This window comes from Lipotes vexillifer, unplaced genomic scaffold (genome assembly GCF_000442215.2).
Source record: "Lipotes vexillifer unplaced genomic scaffold, Lipotes_vexillifer_v1.1 scaffold1061, whole genome shotgun sequence".
Taxonomy (NCBI): Eukaryota; Metazoa; Chordata; class Mammalia; order Artiodactyla; family Lipotidae; genus Lipotes; species Lipotes vexillifer.
In genome coordinates, this window is record NW_006789959.1 from 2045862 (window position 1) to 2067600 (window position 21739).

Genomic DNA, 21739 nt, shown 5'->3' on the forward strand with positions numbered 1-21739 from the left:
GGGAAAGACTGGGTGAATATCCATTAGCAGGAGCACTTTTTACCCAGTGAGGGCAAAATCCTACTTCAAGGATGCAGAAAATAGCAACACGTGGTGTTTTAGGGCTCTAAGCAGCCCCACTAAAGCAATGAGGAACAAAAGACTCCAGCTATGTGGAGTGAAATGGCATTCTGAACAAGAAGAAATTATTTTATATTCCAATCATTCCTCCCCCTTTCTTCCTACACATACTATGTGGTGTAATAAAGTAGAAAGAAAAAAAATCTTTGCTTACCTGTTGCTCCTGGTTCAGGGCTAAGCAAGCACATGATACGGAAAACTGGACAATAAATACAAGTAAGAGAATAATCATGTACTGAGAATCAAAGTTAAGGATATTTCTGGAAATTCTTAAAATAACGTAAAACAGAGTTACTGGCAACTTCACAACTCCCTAGAAGGAGGTCACCCAGAAAACAGAACAAATGGCACTTAGAGAAAGTGCAAGAAGAATACACATAATTTTTATTTTGATAATACACTGTAGGTATAATTATATAGAAAAATACTAACAACAATAATTATTTAAACGCTGATGTATTATAGAGAAAAGACTTGTGGTTGCCAAGGGGGAGGGGAGTGGAGAGGCATGGATTGGGAGTTTGGGATTAGCAGATGCAAACCGTTATACACAGGATGGATAAACAACAAGGTCCTACTGCATAGCACAGGGAACTATATTCAATATCCTGTGATAAACCATAATGGAAAAGAATATGAAAACAATATATATGTATAACTGAGTCACTTTGCTATACAGCAGAAATTAAACACAACAATGTAAATCAACTATACTTCAATAAATTATTAAAAATAAATAAAAGCTGACCTATTATAATTTCATTTAGATTAAAAGAAAAATTCTTACATAGATAAAATAGGAAATAAGTAGAGATAAATGTAAGCTTTCTTAATATGGGGAGGGGGAAGGGTGAGGTGTGATAGGGCGAGAGAGAGACATGGACATATATATACTAACAAACGTAAGGTAGATAGCCAGTGGGAAGCAGCCGCATGGCACAGGGAAACCGGCTCGGTTCTTTGTGGCTGTCTGGAGGGGTGGGATAGGGAGGGTGGGAGGGAGGGAGACAAAGAGGGAAGAGATATGGGAACATATGTATATGTATAACTGATTCACTCTGTTATAAAGCAGAAACTAACACACCATTGTAAAGCAGTTATACCCCAATAAAGATGTTAAAAAAAAAAAATCATTGTGAAATTCTCAACCAAATATTAATGACTTGGAAAGGACATAGAAGTCACTGAATCAGTTCAGTGTAACTCTGAACTTGCAACACATAAATAGAATGATACTGAACTTGCAGAATACATTCGTCACAATGTGAAAAGGAGAGAGAATATGTAAACATACAATAACTTAACCCTAAGAAATGTTCCTAATGTTGGTTGGACAAATACACATAATGCTTGCCAGGAGTTGCTCTCTGGCAATTAATTTCCTAATGGTTATTTTAAATTAGTTGTAGTTATCACAGGAGTAATCATTAAGATAAGAGCAAACCCAAGTTGGGTATAAATCCCACCTGTAAAAAAGGATACAAAAAAAAGCAACACCTGATGGTGTTTCACGGCTCCGATCAGCCCCACTAATGCAATCAGGAACAAGAAGATGCCCACTGCGATGACCACACCGACCACCCGGAGACTGGAAATCAGCCCGAAGCCGATGCCCCACGCTGCAATTCCAATTAGCAGCAGACTAACCAACTGCAAAAACAACCACAAAGGGCAGTGATGGGGGGAGGGAGGGGGAGGGAGAAGAAAGAGGGGAAAAGCGTCAATATATGTATTAATATAAAGAACATTTTTCAGGCACCTACTTAGTATCTTACAAATGATTGCTAACACTCAATACTAGAATACACACATGATCTCACAGATAGTATTGTCTTAACAAGTTATATTAATCCTTGGCCGTGTTTTTTTGTTTTTTGTTTTTTGTTTTTGCGGTACGCAGGTCTCTCACTGTTGTGGCCTCTCCCGTTGCGGAGCACAGGCTCCGGACGCGCAGGCTCAGCGTCCATGGCTCACGGGCCCAGCTGCTCCACGGCATGGGGGGTCTTCCCGGACTCAGGCACAAACCCGTGTCCCCTGCATCGGCAGGCGGACTCTCAACCACTGCGCCACCAGGGAAGCCCCTTGGCCATGTTTTTAAAACACAAACAATAATCTATAAAATTATTATGGAGCCTCAGAGGCCATCTGGCTTACTAAACCTAAACGATTTCTACTTAAGCTTTTGAAATAATAGCGTATGTAAAACTTTTAGACACCAACACATCTCAGTCCGACATACTGGTTTCTTCACGTGGAAATCACATATCTTTCCTTCAAAGCCCCGGACTGTTCCCTTCAACACATTAACATTCTGTTTCCAAGGCTGTCTCTCCTAGGAGTCTCTGAGCAACTTAGAGACCCCATCTTTTCACTTCTCTTTATCCCCAGAACCTATGACAGAAACTCGCCTTTGGAACAGTCAAAATATCTCACAATATTGTTGATGAAATGAATTGCTTTAGATATCATTGGCTATTCTGTGAGAATTCAAACATAGAGAGAGACTATTAAAACTTTTAGTATGAAAAGAGTACAAGAGATTTTAGCTACTTAGAGTAAAAATGGCATTCTGAGCAAGAAGAAATTATTTTACATCCCAATCATTTATGTTCTTATAAAACAAAATCAAGTGTAACAGGTAAAACACATGCCTCAATCAGTCATTACCTGTAAAACTCAAAGTTACAGTTACCTCTTTAAAATAACACTTTAACAGCATGCCATATAAAGATTATAATCAACTGATAGAAGATACAGCTTAAACAGGTATGGGGGGGTGGGCCGGGGTGGAGGGTGGAACAGGAAAGAGACAGCATCTTCAAGTCAGTCGAGAGTCAGCCATTTCCTGGAGCAAGTTGACAGCTTAATACCTTGTTGGGAGGAATCAAAGTATGTAAAATAAACTTTCTAGCACCACTTCAAGGCCTAATAAACTTTGTTTTGAGATACAAAATAAATCATCACTCACTCAAATGGTTCTTTACTCAAATGTGTAATTTTTTATAAGCGTAGTCATTGTTTATCAGACACAATTTTTAAATGCCTTGGTATGTAAAACTTCTTATATGTATAGACATACAAGTAAAATGGCTAAATATGGACAAATACAGCAGCTATTTGTATTTTTATCCATTTATGATAAAGCAGCAAAACTTGAGAATGAAAGCAACTATCTGTAGCATGATAGGAACAAGTTATGGAGTTATACGGACTTGGTGTTCTCCACTGAATCAGTACACAGAGGAAGCTTTTCTTTTTAGAGAGAGAAGAGGAGGAAAAACTTCTTGCAAATACTGCTACCCAGAAATTAGTCCTCATTTTCTCAACTCCTTCTTCTGAGCAGATCCATTTGCTTCTGTCTCATTTTTATCAACTCACAGTCTTCTCACAATTTCAAACAATCTTGGATTGAGAAAACAGTCCTTGGGCCCATCACCAATGAGCTTATTTCTGACTTTGTTATACCCGAATATAACACATTTCCTTTCACGAGGTGTAAAAGGCAGAAGCCTGAAGGAGGTGTCAAGGAAGGAGAGGGAGGTAACGCCGGAGGGGCCTCACCTCAGTGAGGGGAGAGAGCGATGCTCAGCATACTCAACAAACACTGAAGATGGTCCACAGTCTCAATACCTCAGAGTAACTTGCTGTATCAGTCAGGGTTCTCCAGAGAAACAGAACCAATAGGATATATATTGAGAGAGAGTGAGAGAAAGAGAGGACATTTATTTGAAGGAACTGGCTGATGGAATTGTGGGGTCCACCAAGTCCAGAATGTGTAGGACGGGATGACAAGTTGGAAATTCTGACACGATTTCAGTGATGCAGTCTTGAGACAGAATTCCTTCTCCTTCAGGAAAGTAGTCTTTGTTCTTAATGCTTTCATGTTTCATATCGTACATGAGGCCCATAATTACTTAAACTCAACTGACTGTAAATGTTAACCACAACTAAAAAATACCTTCAGAGCAACATCTAGACTGATGCTTGAAAAAGCATTTTGGCATCACAGCCCAGCCAAGGTGACATATAAAATTAACCAACACTTGGCAGCTTCAAGTCCTGGGTGTGATGACTATTTACTAACTTAATTAAATTCAGGGGCAGGACATTTACCCTATATTTCTTTGAGTCTTAGGGCCAAAAAGATCAGAAGCATGAATAATATGACACATAAAATTCTTCTAACCCATAGTTTTAAAGAATCCTTTGGGAATTGTACCAAATCCTTAACAACATTAATGAAATTCTTACCACGAGTTAAATATTCATCAACAAATGGTTGGTGCCCACTACACATGGAAGCCAGAGACAAGCTACCCCTAAATACTGAAATTTAAATTCTTATAATTTTCATGTGGAACAAAATATGTTCCTTTGATTTTTTTTTCAACCATTTAAAAATGTAAAACCACTCTTAGTTGGCAGGCTGTACAATAATAGGCAATGGAATGGATGTGGTCCATGGGCTGCAGCTTGCTGACTTTCATTCTAGAATTCAATGTAAGAGGGAATGAAAAACTACAATGGGACAAATCATTGCTATGTCAGAGATTTTTACAAAGTGGATCAGAGTAGAGAACAATAATCAAAAATATCCAGATAAACAGAACACATCAAAGACTGCAAAGGAACCATAACAGAACACATAGTAGGCTGAAAAATGACCCCAACTGAATACTACCATATACAGCAAAAGAATGAATGCTATATCACATGGCAAAAGACATGACTCAATTAAGGGTCTAAAAGGGACAAGCTTATCCTGGATTATCAGGCAGCCTCTAAGTGTCATCAAAAGTATCCTTACGAGAGAGGCAGAGGGAGAGTAGAGAGAGAGAGGAGACAGCAATATAAAGACAGAGGCAGAGGGTGATGTGACCCCAAAGCAAGGAATGCTGGCAGCCACTAGAAGACAGAAGAGGCAAAGTGGCAAGGAGGCAAGGAGCAGATTCTCCCCTAGGGCATTCAGAGGGAGTGCAACCCTGTCAACAACTTGATGGTGAACTTCTGGCCTCAAGAACTGTTAGAATAGCTTTCCGCTGTTTTTAAGCCACCATGTTTGTGGTAATCTGTCACAGCAGCCCACACAAAACAATTCTCGCATTTGGAGATGCACAAGTCAGGAATGCATGTTACAGAAAGCTGCCTGATATTCTACCATCAACGTAATCCCTACCATATAGCTGGAGTGAATTATTCAGGTATCCCTTGTCAGTACCCTCCCAGCAAACCGAATCCTTTATTTACAACAGCAGCATTTCAACAAAAGGAGAAAACAGCTCTCTGCTCTCTCAGCTACCCAAGTTACAGGCTTATTAATAATGAGAATCTTTTCCCCTTTGAAAAATAATGTCTATAACTAAAAGCGGGGTAGGGCACTTTATCACATCTATAAGAAGTTCTAGCTTCCAGACTAGGCTTTATGCTGTTACTGAAAACATTATCTAGAACATTCACAAGTATCTTTGCTCTGATTTTTTTTTCTAGGTAGGAGAAGAAAAAGGTTACACCCTTCTATGTACCTCTCACTCAAGAGTATTCCTCACCAAGTTCGCTCTGCTGTGTCTCTAATATAGTTTTAGTCTATCCCCATCACTGATACTAGGCACCTCTCCTTCAAAAACCTTTGAGAGGATGTATCACTTTCTTATTGTCGTTTTAAAAAATTAGCACAAGCTTAGCGGCTTAAAACACCACAAACGTATTCTCTTGTAATTCTGGAGGTCAGAAGTCCAACATGGGTCTTACTAAGCTAAAATAACAGTGTCAGTAAGACTTCATTCCTTCTGGAAGCTCTAGGGAAGATCCCACACACCGTGGAACAACTAAGCCTGTGCACCACAACTACTGAGGCTGCGCTCTAGAGCCCTCAAGCCACGACTACTGAAGCCTGTGTGCGCCTAGAGCCCGCGCTCCGCAACAAGAGAAGCCACCGCAATGAGAAGCCCGCGCACCGCAACCAAGAGTAGCCCTCGCTCGCCGCAACTAGAGAAAGCCCGCACGCAGCAACAAAGACCCAACGCAGCCAAAATTAAATTAATTAATTAACAAAAAAGATAAATAAATTTTAAAATAATATATATTTATTTATATGTATATTTATATATATATAGCTGAGTGCTGAGAAACTATGGGAAATTCCCACAGGACAGAAAGGAAAGGAGAACTGAAAGTCAGACGGCAAGCATACAACTGGCACTGTGTGGCCATGAGAGGGTGCGAAGGAATTCCCAGATCAGAACAGTCCCTAAAGGGGAAGGACTTGGGTTTTAAACCAGGCAGAAGCGGGGAGTTGAACTAAGACCCTTGCATGTCTAGACCTCCAGAAAGCTGTATTTAACAGTGTAAAAGGTCACAGAAAGGTCACTATACAAAATCAACAGCATGCTGATACACCTCCAAATCTTTTCATGCATTTCCTTAAAAGCAATTTGTAACAGGTCCCCAAAATATGACGTACATATAAAGCTAAAAGAAGTATTACAACACATCCATGGAGAAAATTATGAAATGAATTGAAGAACATGGAAAAGACCTAAATTAAATGAAGAGATTTATCATGTTCACGGTGGGAACACTCATTATTATAATAGAGCATCGATTCACCTCCAATTTAGCCTACAAATTTCATGTATTTGTAGTCAAAGTCTCACGGTTTGGGGTAAAAATTTATACAATGATCCATTAAGTTACATGGAAGAATAAATGTCATCAAAGAGCTAGGAACATTTTTAAGAAGATTAAAGAGAAAGGCCTGTGTCTGCTGCACTTTTTCTCAGCCCAGCTACACTGTCACTAGCACCCTGCATAAGAAATGCTCCCAGTGGCAAATCAACCTTTGTCAGTGGTCACATTTAACTGTCCCAAATTCTGTCTTTGTTATTGCTTTCACCATGCTCTTCAAAACCTGAGCCTGACTCTACAGCTTTTGAATGTGTTTTATTTTTTTTATTTAGTAAAATTAAATATATAAATAAAACTAAAAGAACTAAAGAAGTTAAAAATAATCCAAACAAATATCAGAATTTATTATAATGGTTTGGTAATTAAAATCAAGTAACTAAACAAATTAATAGCTCTTCAACAACTACCTTCCCATTTTGAAAAATAATAGTAGTAATCTCTACCTCATGCCATAGATTTAAAGCCTAAATATAAAAAGCAAAATTTTAACTTCTGGGGAAAAAAATACAGAAAGATATTTTGCCTTTGTGGTTAAAGAAACACTCTTAAACAAGACCCCCCCAAAAGCACATATAATACAAATATGTCATTTACTACATACAAGAAGTATCCAAAATGTTTTACACTTACTAACTAATTCAGTCTTCTCAACAACCGTAAGAGGTAGGTAGTACTATTGCCTCCATTTTCCAGATGGGGGAAGTTGTGCACAGAGATGTTAAGAAATTAACTCAAGGTTACACAGCAAGGAAGGGATAGAACTGCAATACGAATCCATGTTCTAACCCACCAAACTATACCTCACATTAAAATTTTAAATTCTATATGATAAAAAAAACAGAAAAATGTTGGATATGCCTAGGACTAGAAGATATTTCCAGCACAGAAGTATATATTAAAGAATACTTACAAATCAATTTAAAAGGACAAAAAGCACACTGAAAAGTGGTCAAAGGTAATGAGAGGCAGTTCACTGAAGAAGAATCCAAAAGGCCAATAAACAAATGAAAGATGTTAAATCTCATTATATATCAGGAAAGCAAAAATTAGAACAATGAGGTACTGACTAGTGAACCTCGGATTGGCAAACATTAAGGCTAATGACACGAGGATGCAGAGAACCTAGAACTCACATTCCAGTAGAAGTGTCAACTGTTGCAGGCACTTTACAGAACAATGTGGCAGCACCTCAAAAAGTTACAGATACGTGTCTCTTACTAACCCAGGAATTCTGCTTCTAGGTTAATATCCAAGAAAAATGCCCATGTCCCCAGCCAGACATACATGTATCAGGATTTTACTGCAGCCTTGGTTTTAACAGTAAAAAATGTAAAACAACCTCAAACACCGTGACTAGGGAATTCACAAACTCTGGTGTGATCACACAGTAGAATACAAGGGTTAATCTATTTCTATTAAATCTATAAATTCCAAACATAAAAATGAAACAAATTGTATAAATATTGATAAAACAGACCATTTACATAAGTTTTCAACACAAAAACAACACTTTAGGACTTCCCTGGTGGCGCAGTGGTTGAGAGTCCACCTGTCGATGCAGGAGACACGGGTTCGTGCCCCGGTCCGGGAAGATTCCCACATGCCGCGGAGCGGCTGGGCCCGTGAGCCATGGCCGCTGAGCCTGCACGTCCGGAGCCTGTGCTCCGCAATGGGAGAGGCCACAACAGTGAGAGGCCCGTGTACCGCAAAAAAAAAAACAATACACCTGCCAATGAAGGGGACACGGGTTCAAGCCCTGGTCTGGGAAGATCCCACATGCCATGGAGCAACTAAGCCCGCGAGCCACAACTACTGAGCCCACACCCTGCAACTACTGAAGCCCACGCGCCTAGAGCCCACACTCCACAACAAGAGAAGCCACCGCAATGAGAAGCCCGAGCACAGCAAGGAAGAGTAGCCCCCACTCTCAGCAACCAGAGAAAGCCCACGTGCAGCAACGAAGACCCAACGCAGCCAAAAATAAATTATTTTTTAAAAATCCACTATATATTCTCTTTGGTTGATTACCAGATCAAACTGTCATATATAAACATGCATAGAAATGACGTATGTTGATTTTAGGATAGTGAGTACGATACTTTTGGTGGGGATTGGGAAAGGGAACAGAGAGGGGCCCTTTAGCTGTACTATAACTTTGAACCTCTTAAAAAGAGACATAGCAAAACACTGGCATTTGTGAAATCAGGCTGTTGGGATCACATGAGCACACCATATTACTTTCTGTGCATATAAAGCATTTCCAAGTTACAAGTAGCCTGAAAATGTAACAACCCTTTTCTTACTGGAACACCAATACTAAATTCTTCTGTTTTGCTTTCCTCTGTAAATCTGTCCAACTTGCCTCATCCAGCCTTCTTTCCCACAATTCCCCAAACATGGCTACTCGCATCAAGATATTCTCATTTGTCTCTCAAATATTTCACATTAATTCCCAACTGTGCATCTCCAGGTACTGCCCACATTCTCCCCAACAATTTGTACCCACTTAAGAAAAAGGAAAGCTTTCAAATGAAGGTGGTAGAGACCTGAAGACAGTAGGCAGTAATTCACTGACTCTCCACTTGTTTATAACAGAAAGTGAAGCTCTAGGTCTGTCATACTTGGGTAGACTCACGTATCTTGACATCTTGACATCTTGGCATCTTGACACCACCCTATCACCTCCTTCTGGTACCCAACTCCTAAATACACATTCGCATTTGTAACGTGGAAGAGAACATGATTTAACTGTCCAATCAAAAACAAATTTTGCATTTATTACCACAACAGAGAAACTGTCCAAACATAAACTTACTTAAGTGACTCAATTTTATGATAAACCCCCAAAATATGTTTAGGTTTTTGGGGTTTTTTTTAAACATTTATTTATTTATGGCTGCACTGGGTCTTCGTTGCTTCGTGCGGGCTTTCTCTAGTTGCGGTGAGTGGGCGCTACTCTTCCTTGCGGTGCTCAGGCTGCTCGTTGCAGTGGCTTCTCTTGTTGCAGAGCACGGGCTCTAGGCAGGCGGGCTTCAGTAGTTGTGGCACAGGGCCTCAGTAGTTGTGGTTCGCGGGCTCTAGAGCGCAGGCTCAGTAGTCGTGGCGCACTGGCTTAGTTGCTCCGCGGCACGTGGGATCTTCCCGGACCAGGGCTCGATCCCGTGTGCCCTGTATTGGCAGGCGGACTCTTAACCACTGCACCACCAGGGAAGCCCTGTTTGGTTTTTTTAATAAAGCAAAATTGAAAACAACATAAATGTTTTAGGGTGTGACTGCTGTCTCTAACACACTGTAACAAATATCCCCAAGTACTCATAATTAACTTTTTAAATTAGAAACAACACCTAAAGTTTTAGGATATGCCTCTAATTAGATCTGATTATCAGTGTTTCTTTAACTTTTACTAAGAAGGAGCCTTTTAAAGGTAATAATGAAGCAATTTATTTCTGAATAGTGGTAATTGTATGTTATGGTTGGTTTGTAATTTTGAAGAGAATGGGATATGTGAAGTCTTCCAAATGAGTGATATAAAAATTATGGATTCCAATAAGATTCTAACTGTATAATTAAAAAACCTGCTTGTAACTAGAACCTGGTAGACAAAGAAACTGCATGAATTTTTTTGTTTAATAATAACAACAGTTTCCTTATGAGACCAATGGTAATAGAAAGTAAATTTAGACCTATGACAAATAGTTTCCTTCCTTTGGGAGACAGAAGGCTGATAAAAACAAATTATGGATCTGTTAACTTGTTGATAGCGATGTTATTTATGAACAGGAAGCGCCAACCTTTCCTGTTCTCTCTTTAAAACAAAGAAAAGTGAATCATACAAAAAAGAGCTTTTAAAAGAGACAGTACAAAAGCTAAAATTTATGAAAAGCCACGCCAAGGCAAGATTATAAAAGTGTCTACAACTGGTATTGCTTCCCCAAGCAAATCCTTAAAAAAGGAGGTGGTGGCAAAACTATTAGTGTGCACATGGATAGATTCTTTTTTTAAAAAATTTTATTTATTTTTAGTTTTGGCTGCATCGGGTCTTAGTTGTGCGGGATCTTTCATTGTAGCGCCCTGGCTTCTCTCTAGTTGAGGCTCGTGGGCTCAATAGTTGCGGTGAGTGGGCTTAGTTGCCCCGTGCCATGAGGGATCTTAGTTCCCCGACCAGGGATCAAACCCGCATCCCCTGCATTGGAAGGCGAATTCTTAACCACTGGAGTGCCAGGGAAATCCCATAGATTCTGATGAAGGAGGGCACTAGCGGCACAAAGCTATCTGGCCAGTGACCTTAACCGAGTCCCCTCATTTTATAGGTGATAAATCCCAATTTATCTGGCAGGAGAGAGGGATTACAAAGGAGGATAAGGAAACTTTGGGGGTTGATATGTTCAAGGGCGTGAATGCAATGATGGGTTCACAGGTGTATATATGTGTCACAACTTTATCAAATTTATACTTTAAATATGTGCAGCTTATTGTATGTCATTAATACCTCAATAGAACTATTCTAACACACAGACACACACACACACACACAGAGCTTTACGAGAAAAAGCATTTTACAGCGTTATCCTTCCTCCAGCAGGGAACAAATCCTAATGCCTAGAGTTGCAGATGTAATTGGGTGACAAAGAAGAAAGTCACATACCAAGGATGGTAGGGCAGGATAATTGGGAGCTTGATAACATGCTTGCATTGTGCACCTTCTCTAGATTATCTACTTCTAGATATCTTGCTACATGAAAATAATAGAGCCTACTATTTGAAGCAGCAGTAGCTGGGTTTCTCTTACCTGCAGCTGGACTCTATTCCTAATATGGTAGTCTTTGATTGTCTTTAACTTAAAGCCAATAGATGAGGTCATTCCCATGCCAGCTATCTTTTGTTTCTAATCTCAGAATAAAGTCCAAATACCAGGCTGACAAATCCAAGAATGTGAAGGGCCTGGCTTACCTCTCGAGGTAACTCATTAGCCACTATTCCCTACCTCCAGTCATACTTTGAATTCTTCTAATGAGCCCTCTACACTTTGAGTGCCATACAGTCAAAGCACATGTTGACCTGATACTCCTAGCATGTGGCTAAGTGGCTGGTACAGAAGAGGTACTCAAAATACACTGCAGACTGAAAGAGCTCATGATCCTGCTCATTATGCTTTAGGGATAGGAAAATGCTTATTCCCTAACCTAATCAATATTTGGGGTGAAGAAATCCAGCCTCATGTGTTCCAGATTATTCTTTCTCTATATAACCTATAAAAGAGAGTTTCATTCTTTCACCAAATATCCACCACATTGCAGAAACAACATGCAAAGAGAGACTTGAATCATTTCTAGAGCAGCTACATTTTTTGAGCATCCAAATTCTACCAGGGTAAGTGAATTGCTTTGAGGACGAAAGAGGAACGTAGAACCTTTGAAAAAACTGGATGCGATTCTGCAGTTAAATCATTCAAAAATGTTTTGTCAGCGCTAAAGCAAGAGAGAAGACGTGATAATAGTGGAGGGTAAGAAACTTAAAACAGTAATAAGATTTAAAAGGACTATACCACCAAAATGTAATGCAGCACCTACCGATACATTAAAAACTAAGGCCCCAGACCTCTCCATGTTTCAACAGTCATAAGAGTAATTACACGTGACACTGAACTCTCCCTCTGAACTTCTGCCTAATGTGAACAATTGAAGAACAATTCAGTGATTATGAAGCATGTGTTTCTCTGACACCAAACATCTGGATGGAAATCTGAAAATTCTGTAAATAATCTAAATATCCAGACATTTAGGGTTGAAGCCAAGACCGCAGTTCTTCGTCTCATTTTCATTCCTCAAATGATACAAGGAAGGCTGATGTGCTGTCGTCACATATTTTTCTTCTCTTGTTCTCCTTGGTGCCAAGCAGATTGCTTTATACTTACAAGGCATACTTTATACTATATACTATACGCTATACTTTATACTTTCTGCTGGGAAGAAATTATATAAAGAGAATCAAAAGTAAGGCATCCTGACTTGCCATTTTCCAAGGATAACTGGTTTGAGGTAGCACTCACAGCTGCCAACAAAGTTTCAACCCCACCCTACATCTTCCTTCTTCGGAGCAGTTTTGGGAGAGAAGTGGAATTATGGGCAAAACAGCCCTGCACTGCCTCCTTCGTTCAATCAACTAAATGTCAACCATATGGCAAGGCTGTGCTGGGCATGCAGGAAAGCCGGAGTGATTGGGACACGGTGCTTACTGTTGAGGGACATATAGTCTATCATATGACAAAATAAAAAGGTAATTGCTTTTTTCAGTGACTTCTTCATTGATCAACTTAAGAATCATATCTTAGCCCTCATCTTACTTAGCAGCATTTGACACAGATGTTTAACTCTGCCTCCTTAAAATGATGTGCATTTAGCTTCTAAGACACCCGCCTCTACCAGGTTTTCCTCCTACCTGACAGGCCATTGCTTCTCAGGTTCCTTGGCTGGTTCCTCCTTGTCTCCGAAAACTGTTATTATAAGAGTGTCCTTGGTTCAGTTCACAGATCACCACCCTTCTCTCCCTATCCTCACTAACTGGTTGATTTCACCTAGTAGCAATTCTAAATACCACTCTCTACATTGATGGCTCCCTGAATTTCAACCTCCAAGATACTCCTCTCCCCTGAACTCCACTGTTATTAGACTACCTGCCATTTGACATCTCCACTTGGGTATCTGATTGGCATCGCATCTAATACTGAACCTCTTATGTTCCTTCCAAAGCCTGTTCCACCCACAGTCTCCCCATTCCCGTTAATAGCAGATTCAGCAAGCCAGTTGTTTAGGCCATAAACCACAAGTAATCTGTGACTGGTCTCTCTCACACCCCATTCTCATCCATCAGGAAATTATGTTGGCACCACCTTCAAAATACACCCAAAATCTGACCATTTCTCTTACTTCCATTGCTGTAATATTGGTCCAAACCTCCATCACCTTTGCTTAAATTACTGCAGTAGCCTTACAGGTGATCTCACTGTTTCTACTTTTGCCATCCATAATCTCTTTCAATTCAGGAGCCAGACAAACGTTTAAATGAAAATCAGGCCCAAAGCCACCAATGGCTCCCCATTTCCCTTGGTGTAAAAGTTCAATTCCTTCAATCTGGGTCCCAGAAACTCTCTGACTCATTTCCAACCACTCCACCCACCACTTGCTCACTCTGTCCCAGCCACAGGCATCCTCTCTGTCCCTTGCATAAATCAGAAATACTCCTTCAGGATCTTCTCAAAGGCCGTTCCCTCCACTGACTTTTTCCAGATGTCTGTCCTTCATCTCTTTCAAGTTTTTGTTCCACTGCTATCTTACTGAGAAGGCTAATCCTGACCACCACACATAAAAATATGCCCTTATCCTCCCCTACCCACCCCACTGCCCCATTGTGCTTCAGCCTTCTTACTCCATTTTTCTCCATAGCATTTTACCTTCTAATATGATGTATAACTTATTTGCTTATTTGCTTATCATCTACCTTCCTCCCCAAACGTAAGATCCATGAACGCAGGACCTTTTGGTTTGTTTCACTCACTGCTGCTGTTGCTTAATTAATATTATTGGAATGAATAAAAGAAAAATTATTTGGGTTCGTCTTCACATTTATGTTAGACTAGTAATAATAAATTAGACTAATAATATAAAGAACCCTAGCCAAGTATGATTCTAGCACAATTTTACAGAAAGCTGATTTGTTCACGGGAAAGGTTACAGGAAAACCTCAGATGCATAGGAGAGCGTGGCCAACAATGGGAAAGAAAAGAGAAAAGAGTATTTCAAGAAACATATTAGATTCTACAGTAGACAGATAAAAGCAATTCCTATTTATTATTTTTAACCCAATGCTAATTTTCATGTCTTAAAATATTTGGCTGTCTTCTAGATTTAATTTTGATCAAATTATCCTGTTTATGCAAGCTTTCAGTAGGTATGTTTTACCTCTGGTGAAAAGGGAGCAGCCAATTCTGCAAATTCCATTCTCTATACTTAAGAGAGTATAAGCTCTGTGCTAAAGAAAAAAAATGCTACAAACCAAAAGATGCAACAAAGAGAAAGCTATGATCTCCGCCAATAAAGGGTGGAGAGTCTAGCTGGGGAAAAAGCAAACACAAAGCAATCTATAGTATGGAGCATTGGTATGGTTAATGGCAAAGACAGAGTGAAATAAAATCTTACAACACTGACTCTCAGCCCTCACTGTAATTTAGAATTAGCTAGGAAGAGTTTAAAAAGGGATTTTTTTAACCAAAACATCACACGCCTCTCCCTCTCTCTGAATCCTGATTGAATTAGTCTGGGGTGGCATTCAAGTAGTAAGACTGATTCCCAAGTGAAAATTTAAGGAAACAATTCCTTCTGACTTAAGAAACAGGAGGCTTCATTTGAGTAGTTTTACAAAGACAGAGCAAGGTATTAATAGGTCAAGAGCAGAGGATCAGCAAAGACAGGCAACAAAGGGCAAAATGTCTGGGGAACCCTCTGTGGCTGAAATATACAAAGAGATGCACACGGGAAGAGCTGATGGTGAAAAGATCTTGAATGGCATGCTAAGGAATTCGGGTTTATTCTCTGAGAGTTTTCATCCACTATTACAAGTGCATTATTCATTTTACAGTGATAAGATAATATGGAGGAACAATTCAGGTGAAATGTGATGATAAGAACGAAGACGAACTAAACCTAGCCTGTCTTCACCAGTAATTCATATGTGTTTGAGGTGATGATGGCCCACTTTTAAACTACCTAAAACTGTATGCAAATTAAACCACTGAGATGTTTAAATCTCACTTTTCAAACGTAGGCTGAAATACAATTATTCCCCTAATAAAATTTCTTTCTTTCTAAAAGCCTCTTAATTATGTTGTTAAACTTTGTGAAAGAAAATAACCTCATTTCAAGTAAGAAATGACATAAATAGCACATTTTGGTAACTGTTTTAAAATCAAAAGTTGGGAAATTTCACAAATATATTTGGCACAAAGGCCAACTATGAACACCAGCTCAACAGCATCACGTGAAAATTCCAGGTTCTGTAAACAGTGAATCATTTTTAAATTCAAAATCCAAGTAAATATTCAGCAACCACTTAAATATTTTAAATTCATTCAGTAGTTTGAACAAGGGCCAAGAAATAACATAAGCCTAACCACACATTAAAATATTAAATAAGAATAATTTGAAAAATAATGATCAGAATTTTGAAAAATGTCAAATACAATAATTTGAAGGCAATTACAAAAGTAGATTTTTTTTCTTTGGCTGAAGTATTAGTGTTTTTCACTTATTTTGGAGTAGAAACTGAACAAAATTATACTTTTCCAGCCCTCTAATGACCAGAATAGGACTTTAAAAAATGTACAGGAAAATCGTTCCAAATTTATACTCACCATACCTCAGTCATTTTTTTCTTACAACTGAAAGATTAATATTACTGCTTTGAGGGTATGAACTCTTGCCCCGGTAGGGCCTGCTTGAGTTAACACCAGCCTGTAAGTGTTAGAAATCCCAGTAGCTTGAAAACCTTTCCATTGTAACTTACAGGTTTGTAATTCAGAAATTTGAAATAATTCAACTTTTTCCACGAAGCTGTAACAACTTGCTCTTTTTTCTATAGCACATCCAAAGCATTTATCCACATTCTCTCCTTTTATCCTAACAACTCCACAAGGGAAGAATGAAAAATAACATCACCAGTTTATAAATGAAAAATGTGAAACTCAGATGGAGACGTTTGCCCAAGGTTAAATTCCAAGCAAGCTGTACAGTTGGTATTCAAATTTAGGTTTTCTTCCGAAACCCAGCTGTTTTTCTCTCCATAGACTGTACAGATATATATATATATATATATATATATATACACACATATATATATATATATTTATCTGCTATGTTTTACCTATTTTAAGACAACCTCAATTTCAGAAATACCTAAAACGCAAATAAACATATGCATTAAAATGAATGTAAATTGATATAGTTTTTGACTGCATGGAGATTTTTTCCCCAAAGCAACCCAAGATATAGAAAAAATATTGCAAAAAACCAACAGAAACAAACTTAGATTTTAGAAGAATAAATATAGAATAAGAAACAAAACTGAAACTTCTGAAATGACCCTTACTTAAAGACCATGACTTATTTTCTGTTCCTTACGTTCTTAATTAAAACTATTCATACACACACACACACACACACACACACACACACATATAAACAGCAGTCGATTCCTATAAGTCTTTTCTTCTCTGCTTAAGAAGCACAAGGAGACATATGCAAAACGTCACATATTTTAATATAACACTTACTTCATACCTACTAAAATTCCCCACAAATCACTAGGAATAATTAAAGTTATTTTTCACTTTTTTTCAAAATACTTTCAATCAAAATTATTTTAAAATAAACAATTAAAAATAAAATAGACCGTTTTCCCAAAGCAGTTTTCACCTGTTTATATCCTGAACAGTATCAAAAAGACCAAGCTATTTCCACACTTCCTCAATTCAATCATACCTTCTTCTCCAACCCACAAAGACCTGCCCTAGTCCTAAATTTTGTGGCACCTAAAGTCAGTCCTTCCCTTATATAACATTAATTTTTCCACTCCATAAATCCCAACTAGATCCTGTCTTCACAGAGGAGGTACGTGCCTTTGTATGTGTTTATTATTTCCCATAGTTCTCAGCAGAATGCACACAGTAAGCAAATGTTTATTGACTGAAGAAAGCTCTTGAGATCATATGTAGAGAAGATAGTGAATGAAAAAGAGGCTTCATAAGGCATGTTGATTTCGAAGCCCAGTTTGGTTCACTGCTGTATTCCCAGACTGAGAACAGTGCCTTGCACACAGTAGACACTCAATAAATATTTGTTGAGTGAAGAAACATTCAGTTTCTATAAATGTAGGAAGTTCTAGAGCAAGTCACTCTCTTTTGTATAGCATCATGAAAGTGCATAAAGAAACCGTAGCTTCTCCTTTCCTCCTGTATCTATAAACTGTTGATATTCACTACACTAATGTAAAGTTGTTCATTACTAGGGATTCTAATAATTAAAACAACCAAACCATAAACAACAACAAAAATCAGCCCCATCTTTAGCTAGTGATCAAAAATCCATGACAAGTTTGGGGGATGTTCCATCCAACCTATTTTAATGGCATGCTTTCTGGACTGGTCACAAATTCTGCCCTAATCTCAAGGTCATAAGCAGGCCACCTGAGCATGTGGGCAGTTAGGCTGCCCTAAGTTCCTCAAGAAAATGCTTCAAGGCAAGAGTGATGACTCAAAGCACACCATGGCCTTTAAACCTACCACGCCCATATGCAATCCTGGCTTTACTAACACTTTTAGAAATAATCTCAGCTCCAATCCCACAACTTTGAGCTTATTTCGGAGGCAGCGACCCAGGTGGGACTGGAACCTATAAAGGGTCCTCCTATTCATGCCTTAAAAAGAAATGTCTCCCAAGTCTTCAGCCTTAACCCTGCCCCCAACCACTTGACATTTCCCATCTTAAAATGTTGAGGTGAAACCAGGGAAGATACAGAATCTAAATAATAGCAATGGCACACTTTCAGCATCTATTTAAGACCTGGTTCAATGTTTACCTTTCATTCATTTCCAGTCTAAGCTGCTGAACTCATCTAAACTTGTTCACAATGTGTAAGCAGTAGACAGTAATTCATTTTAAGAAATATCCTTTTTCTAAAAAGCCTTAGGGCTTCCCTGGTGGTGCAGTGGTTAAGAATCCGCCTGCCAGTACAGGGGACACGTGTTCGAGCCCTGGTCCCGAGCAACTAAGCCCGTGTGCCACAACGACTGAGCCTGCACTCTGGAGCCCGCGAGCCACAGCTACTGAAGCCCTCACACATAGAGCCCGTGCTCCGCAACAAGAGAAGCCACCGCAATGAGAAGCCTGCGCACAGCAACAAAGAGTAGCCCCCGCTCACCGCAACTAGAGAAAGCCCGCTTGCAGCAATGAAGACCAAACGCAGCCAAAAATAAATAAATAAATAAATAAATTTTTAAAAAATAATAAAAAGGTTTAGATATAAAAGGGCCAACCATCTTTATAGTCCTGTGAATTTCCAATTAATTTTTACTACAGTGCTATTAAAATCAATAGAATATACTCTGAAGGTCAATAATTTAGAACAGATATAAAAGTCTTATATAATATGTTCCTTCAGAGTTACCTTTCTCTTTGCTTTCCTAATACACAAGAGATTCAAGCAGAAATGACATATCTCAAAAGCAACAGAACCAGATTTAAAAATAACTTGTCTTTAGAAAAAAATATATATACAGCATATTAATCTATATAGACCTCCTCAGTGACGTAAGTATGCAACGCAGACATTCTACTGTGTGTAAGCAGATACTATAAGGTTAAATGTCTGGCAAACAGGTAGTTAAATCATGAGGGGGAGGGGCAGAAGTCAGCATAAAATGGGGAATGTGGAGTCCTAAACAGGCCATTCATGCTAACAAAAGAAAATACTTGGAGAATTGGTCAGCTTTTACTTAATAAATAATCAATGTGATAGGCATGTTCAGGTGAGACAAAGGTGGATTCTCATCTGAAACTTGACATGGATCTCCGATTACAAGTACCTGAATCACCAGGTGGTCTAGAATTTTTCCCAAATCTAGGATTAGTGACATGTTGATTAGATTCCTACTAACTAGTCAGAAAGACATACTTTTTACAGGTTTATGTCTTGCTTTCAAAGCTTTGCAACCATGTTCACATACAAGGGAACAGTAATGCTAAAAGGACCCAGCCTCTCCCTCCTGCTGGGGACCACAGGCAGACTCCGCACTCCAAGGATGTAACCTAAGCTTGCACAGATGGCCTAGCTCTCTGCTAATGCACAGGAGCTGGGTTTGTTTTCAGGCTGGGTGCTGCAAAACAAACGCAGGTGTATTTATAGACAGGAGCAAGACTATGATGGAGGGATGATGACAGAAGATGAAGTTTCTTCCGCATGGTAAAGAAGCCTGTGGAAAGATCTGGATCCCACAGCCTGGGTTCCACTTCTTGACTCGCCAGCTATCAACTATGTAAAGTTATTAAAGCCCTTTTCGGTCTATTATCTCACGTATAAAATTTAGACAATGCCCCTTGCCTCGGATGATTGTCAGAAAAAGGAAAGTGTATGTAAAATCTGGGACGTGGTAGGCCATCGGTAAATGGCAATCTACTCTCCCATCCTCCTGTTCACCCCGAATTGCCCCTCAAAAATTACAAACACACACTTGCAGGGTTAAAACTAAAAAGCCCAAGCTGGCTGGCAGGGAAAGAAACAACCTGGGTGGAGGCTCGCTTATTTACTGGAGAATTTAGCTTAAAATGGATTTAGGATAATGATAAGAGGGGAGATTCATGGAAAAAGAATCAGGTATAAGCAAAACTCCCCTCCCCAACTCCCGCTCCCCGCAAAAAGACATTCCTTTATGTAAGCACGAAACAAACTTCGGAAGCTGCGGATATCCTGTGAACCTACACGGTGGCCTCAATTAAAATCACAGGCGCACGTAGAGCTAAACACGACGCACACCATCCATATGCCGCCTTGTCAGTTTCAGATCACGCTATTTTTGCAAAACTGTCCTCAAACCCGAGGCTGCTCCCCCCTCCAAATCCGCCCCAGATGGATTTGGGAGCCAAGAACGAGTTGCAGAAGGTATAAGGATGGGAAAGTGGAGAGGTCTGGTCAAATAACTGAAAAACGAGGCGGTGGGTGAGGGGGCGGGGTAGAGCAATGGGGAAGAGACGCGGCCAGTGAGCCAGAAAGACGGCGGCTTCACAATGAAAGGAAGAGAATGCGACAGTCTCCGGCTCCTGGTCCCCGGCGGGGACGGATGGCGAGGTCGGGCGGGGGAGGCCAGAGCGTGGGAAGACAGAAAGGGGGTGCGGGATGAAGTGAGAGTCATTGGCCAGACAGGGAAGTCACGGAGCACCCGAGCAGGTGCAAAGCCCCCAGGCGGGGAGGAACGGGCTCGGGATACTCACGGTGTAGAGTAGGTTGAGCGCGCACAGGCAGTTCTTGGAACACGCGAAGCCCCCGCAAACCATCTTGGAGCCTGAGGTTCCCGGCAACTGCAGGTAAAGTCTGGCTCCGGCGGAGCCTCCAGGCAGCCTCTTTGTCCTTGCCTTCGGGGCCTGGCCGAGGCGACACAGCAGCGGGGACGCGGTGGGGAGCCCGGGGCTTGGGCAGGGGCTGCAGCGCGCGGCGCGCCCGCGGCGGTTCCTACCCGCTCTGGAACCTGCGGCCGCAGCAGCTGAAGACAGAGCCGGAGCCCGAGCCCCGCCCAGACCCCAGCCTCGCCTCGCGCGCTGATTGGCCGCCGGCGGGGAACAAAGGTAGAAATATGCAAATAAATGCGCTCAGCTAGCTGGGATCCGGGATGGGATGGGAGGGGAGGGGAGGGGAGGGGAGGGGCGGCCCCTGGGAGAGGGGGAAGGGGCGAAGGCCTTGAGGGAGAGTTCCTGAGGCCAGAGTGTGTGGCAGCGACCTCACCGCGGGTTCCTGGGGAGCAGGTGAGAAGAGGGCGGGACTCCACGGAGATCCACGCTGGCAGGGAGAAAGATGACAGCACCTCTCGGTTCCTGGCCCCAGCGGGTGACGTGGCACCATTTTGAATGAGATTTTAAAATTAAGCACCTGGCCTTGTTTGAATGAAGGAAAAAAGGAAGGAATGAAGCAATAAATGAATGAACGTGAACGATTTAAAAGAGAGAATGAAGTGGGGGGGGAAATGAAAGGAAGGAAATAAGTGAAAGAATAAACGGAGAGATGAAATCTCTGCTTTTCTCAGAAAATAGGTAAGGTATATGGCCCATAATTGTGACTCTTGTCAGGTCAGATGTATCCTACAGGGGCTTGCAAAAATGCTGATAAACTTTATCAT

The 21739-nt window shown here is 40.4% G+C and overlaps 1 protein-coding gene across 1 annotated transcript in view; it reads right to left on the reverse strand.

Moving 5' to 3' along the window:
• Positions 1 to 21141, reverse strand: part of TSPAN13 (tetraspanin 13) — a 31764-nt gene extending 10623 nt beyond the window's left edge. The window contains exons 1-3 of the mRNA XM_007463064.1: positions 20841 to 21141; positions 1603 to 1770; positions 275 to 355 (exon numbers count right to left, since the gene is read on the reverse strand). Coding sequence (XP_007463126.1) covers positions 275 to 355; positions 1603 to 1770; positions 20841 to 20903 — 312 coding nt within the window. The 5' untranslated portion in view covers positions 20904 to 21141. The remainder of the gene's footprint in view (positions 1 to 274; positions 356 to 1602; positions 1771 to 20840) is intronic.
• Positions 21142 to 21739: the final 598 nt, after the last annotated feature.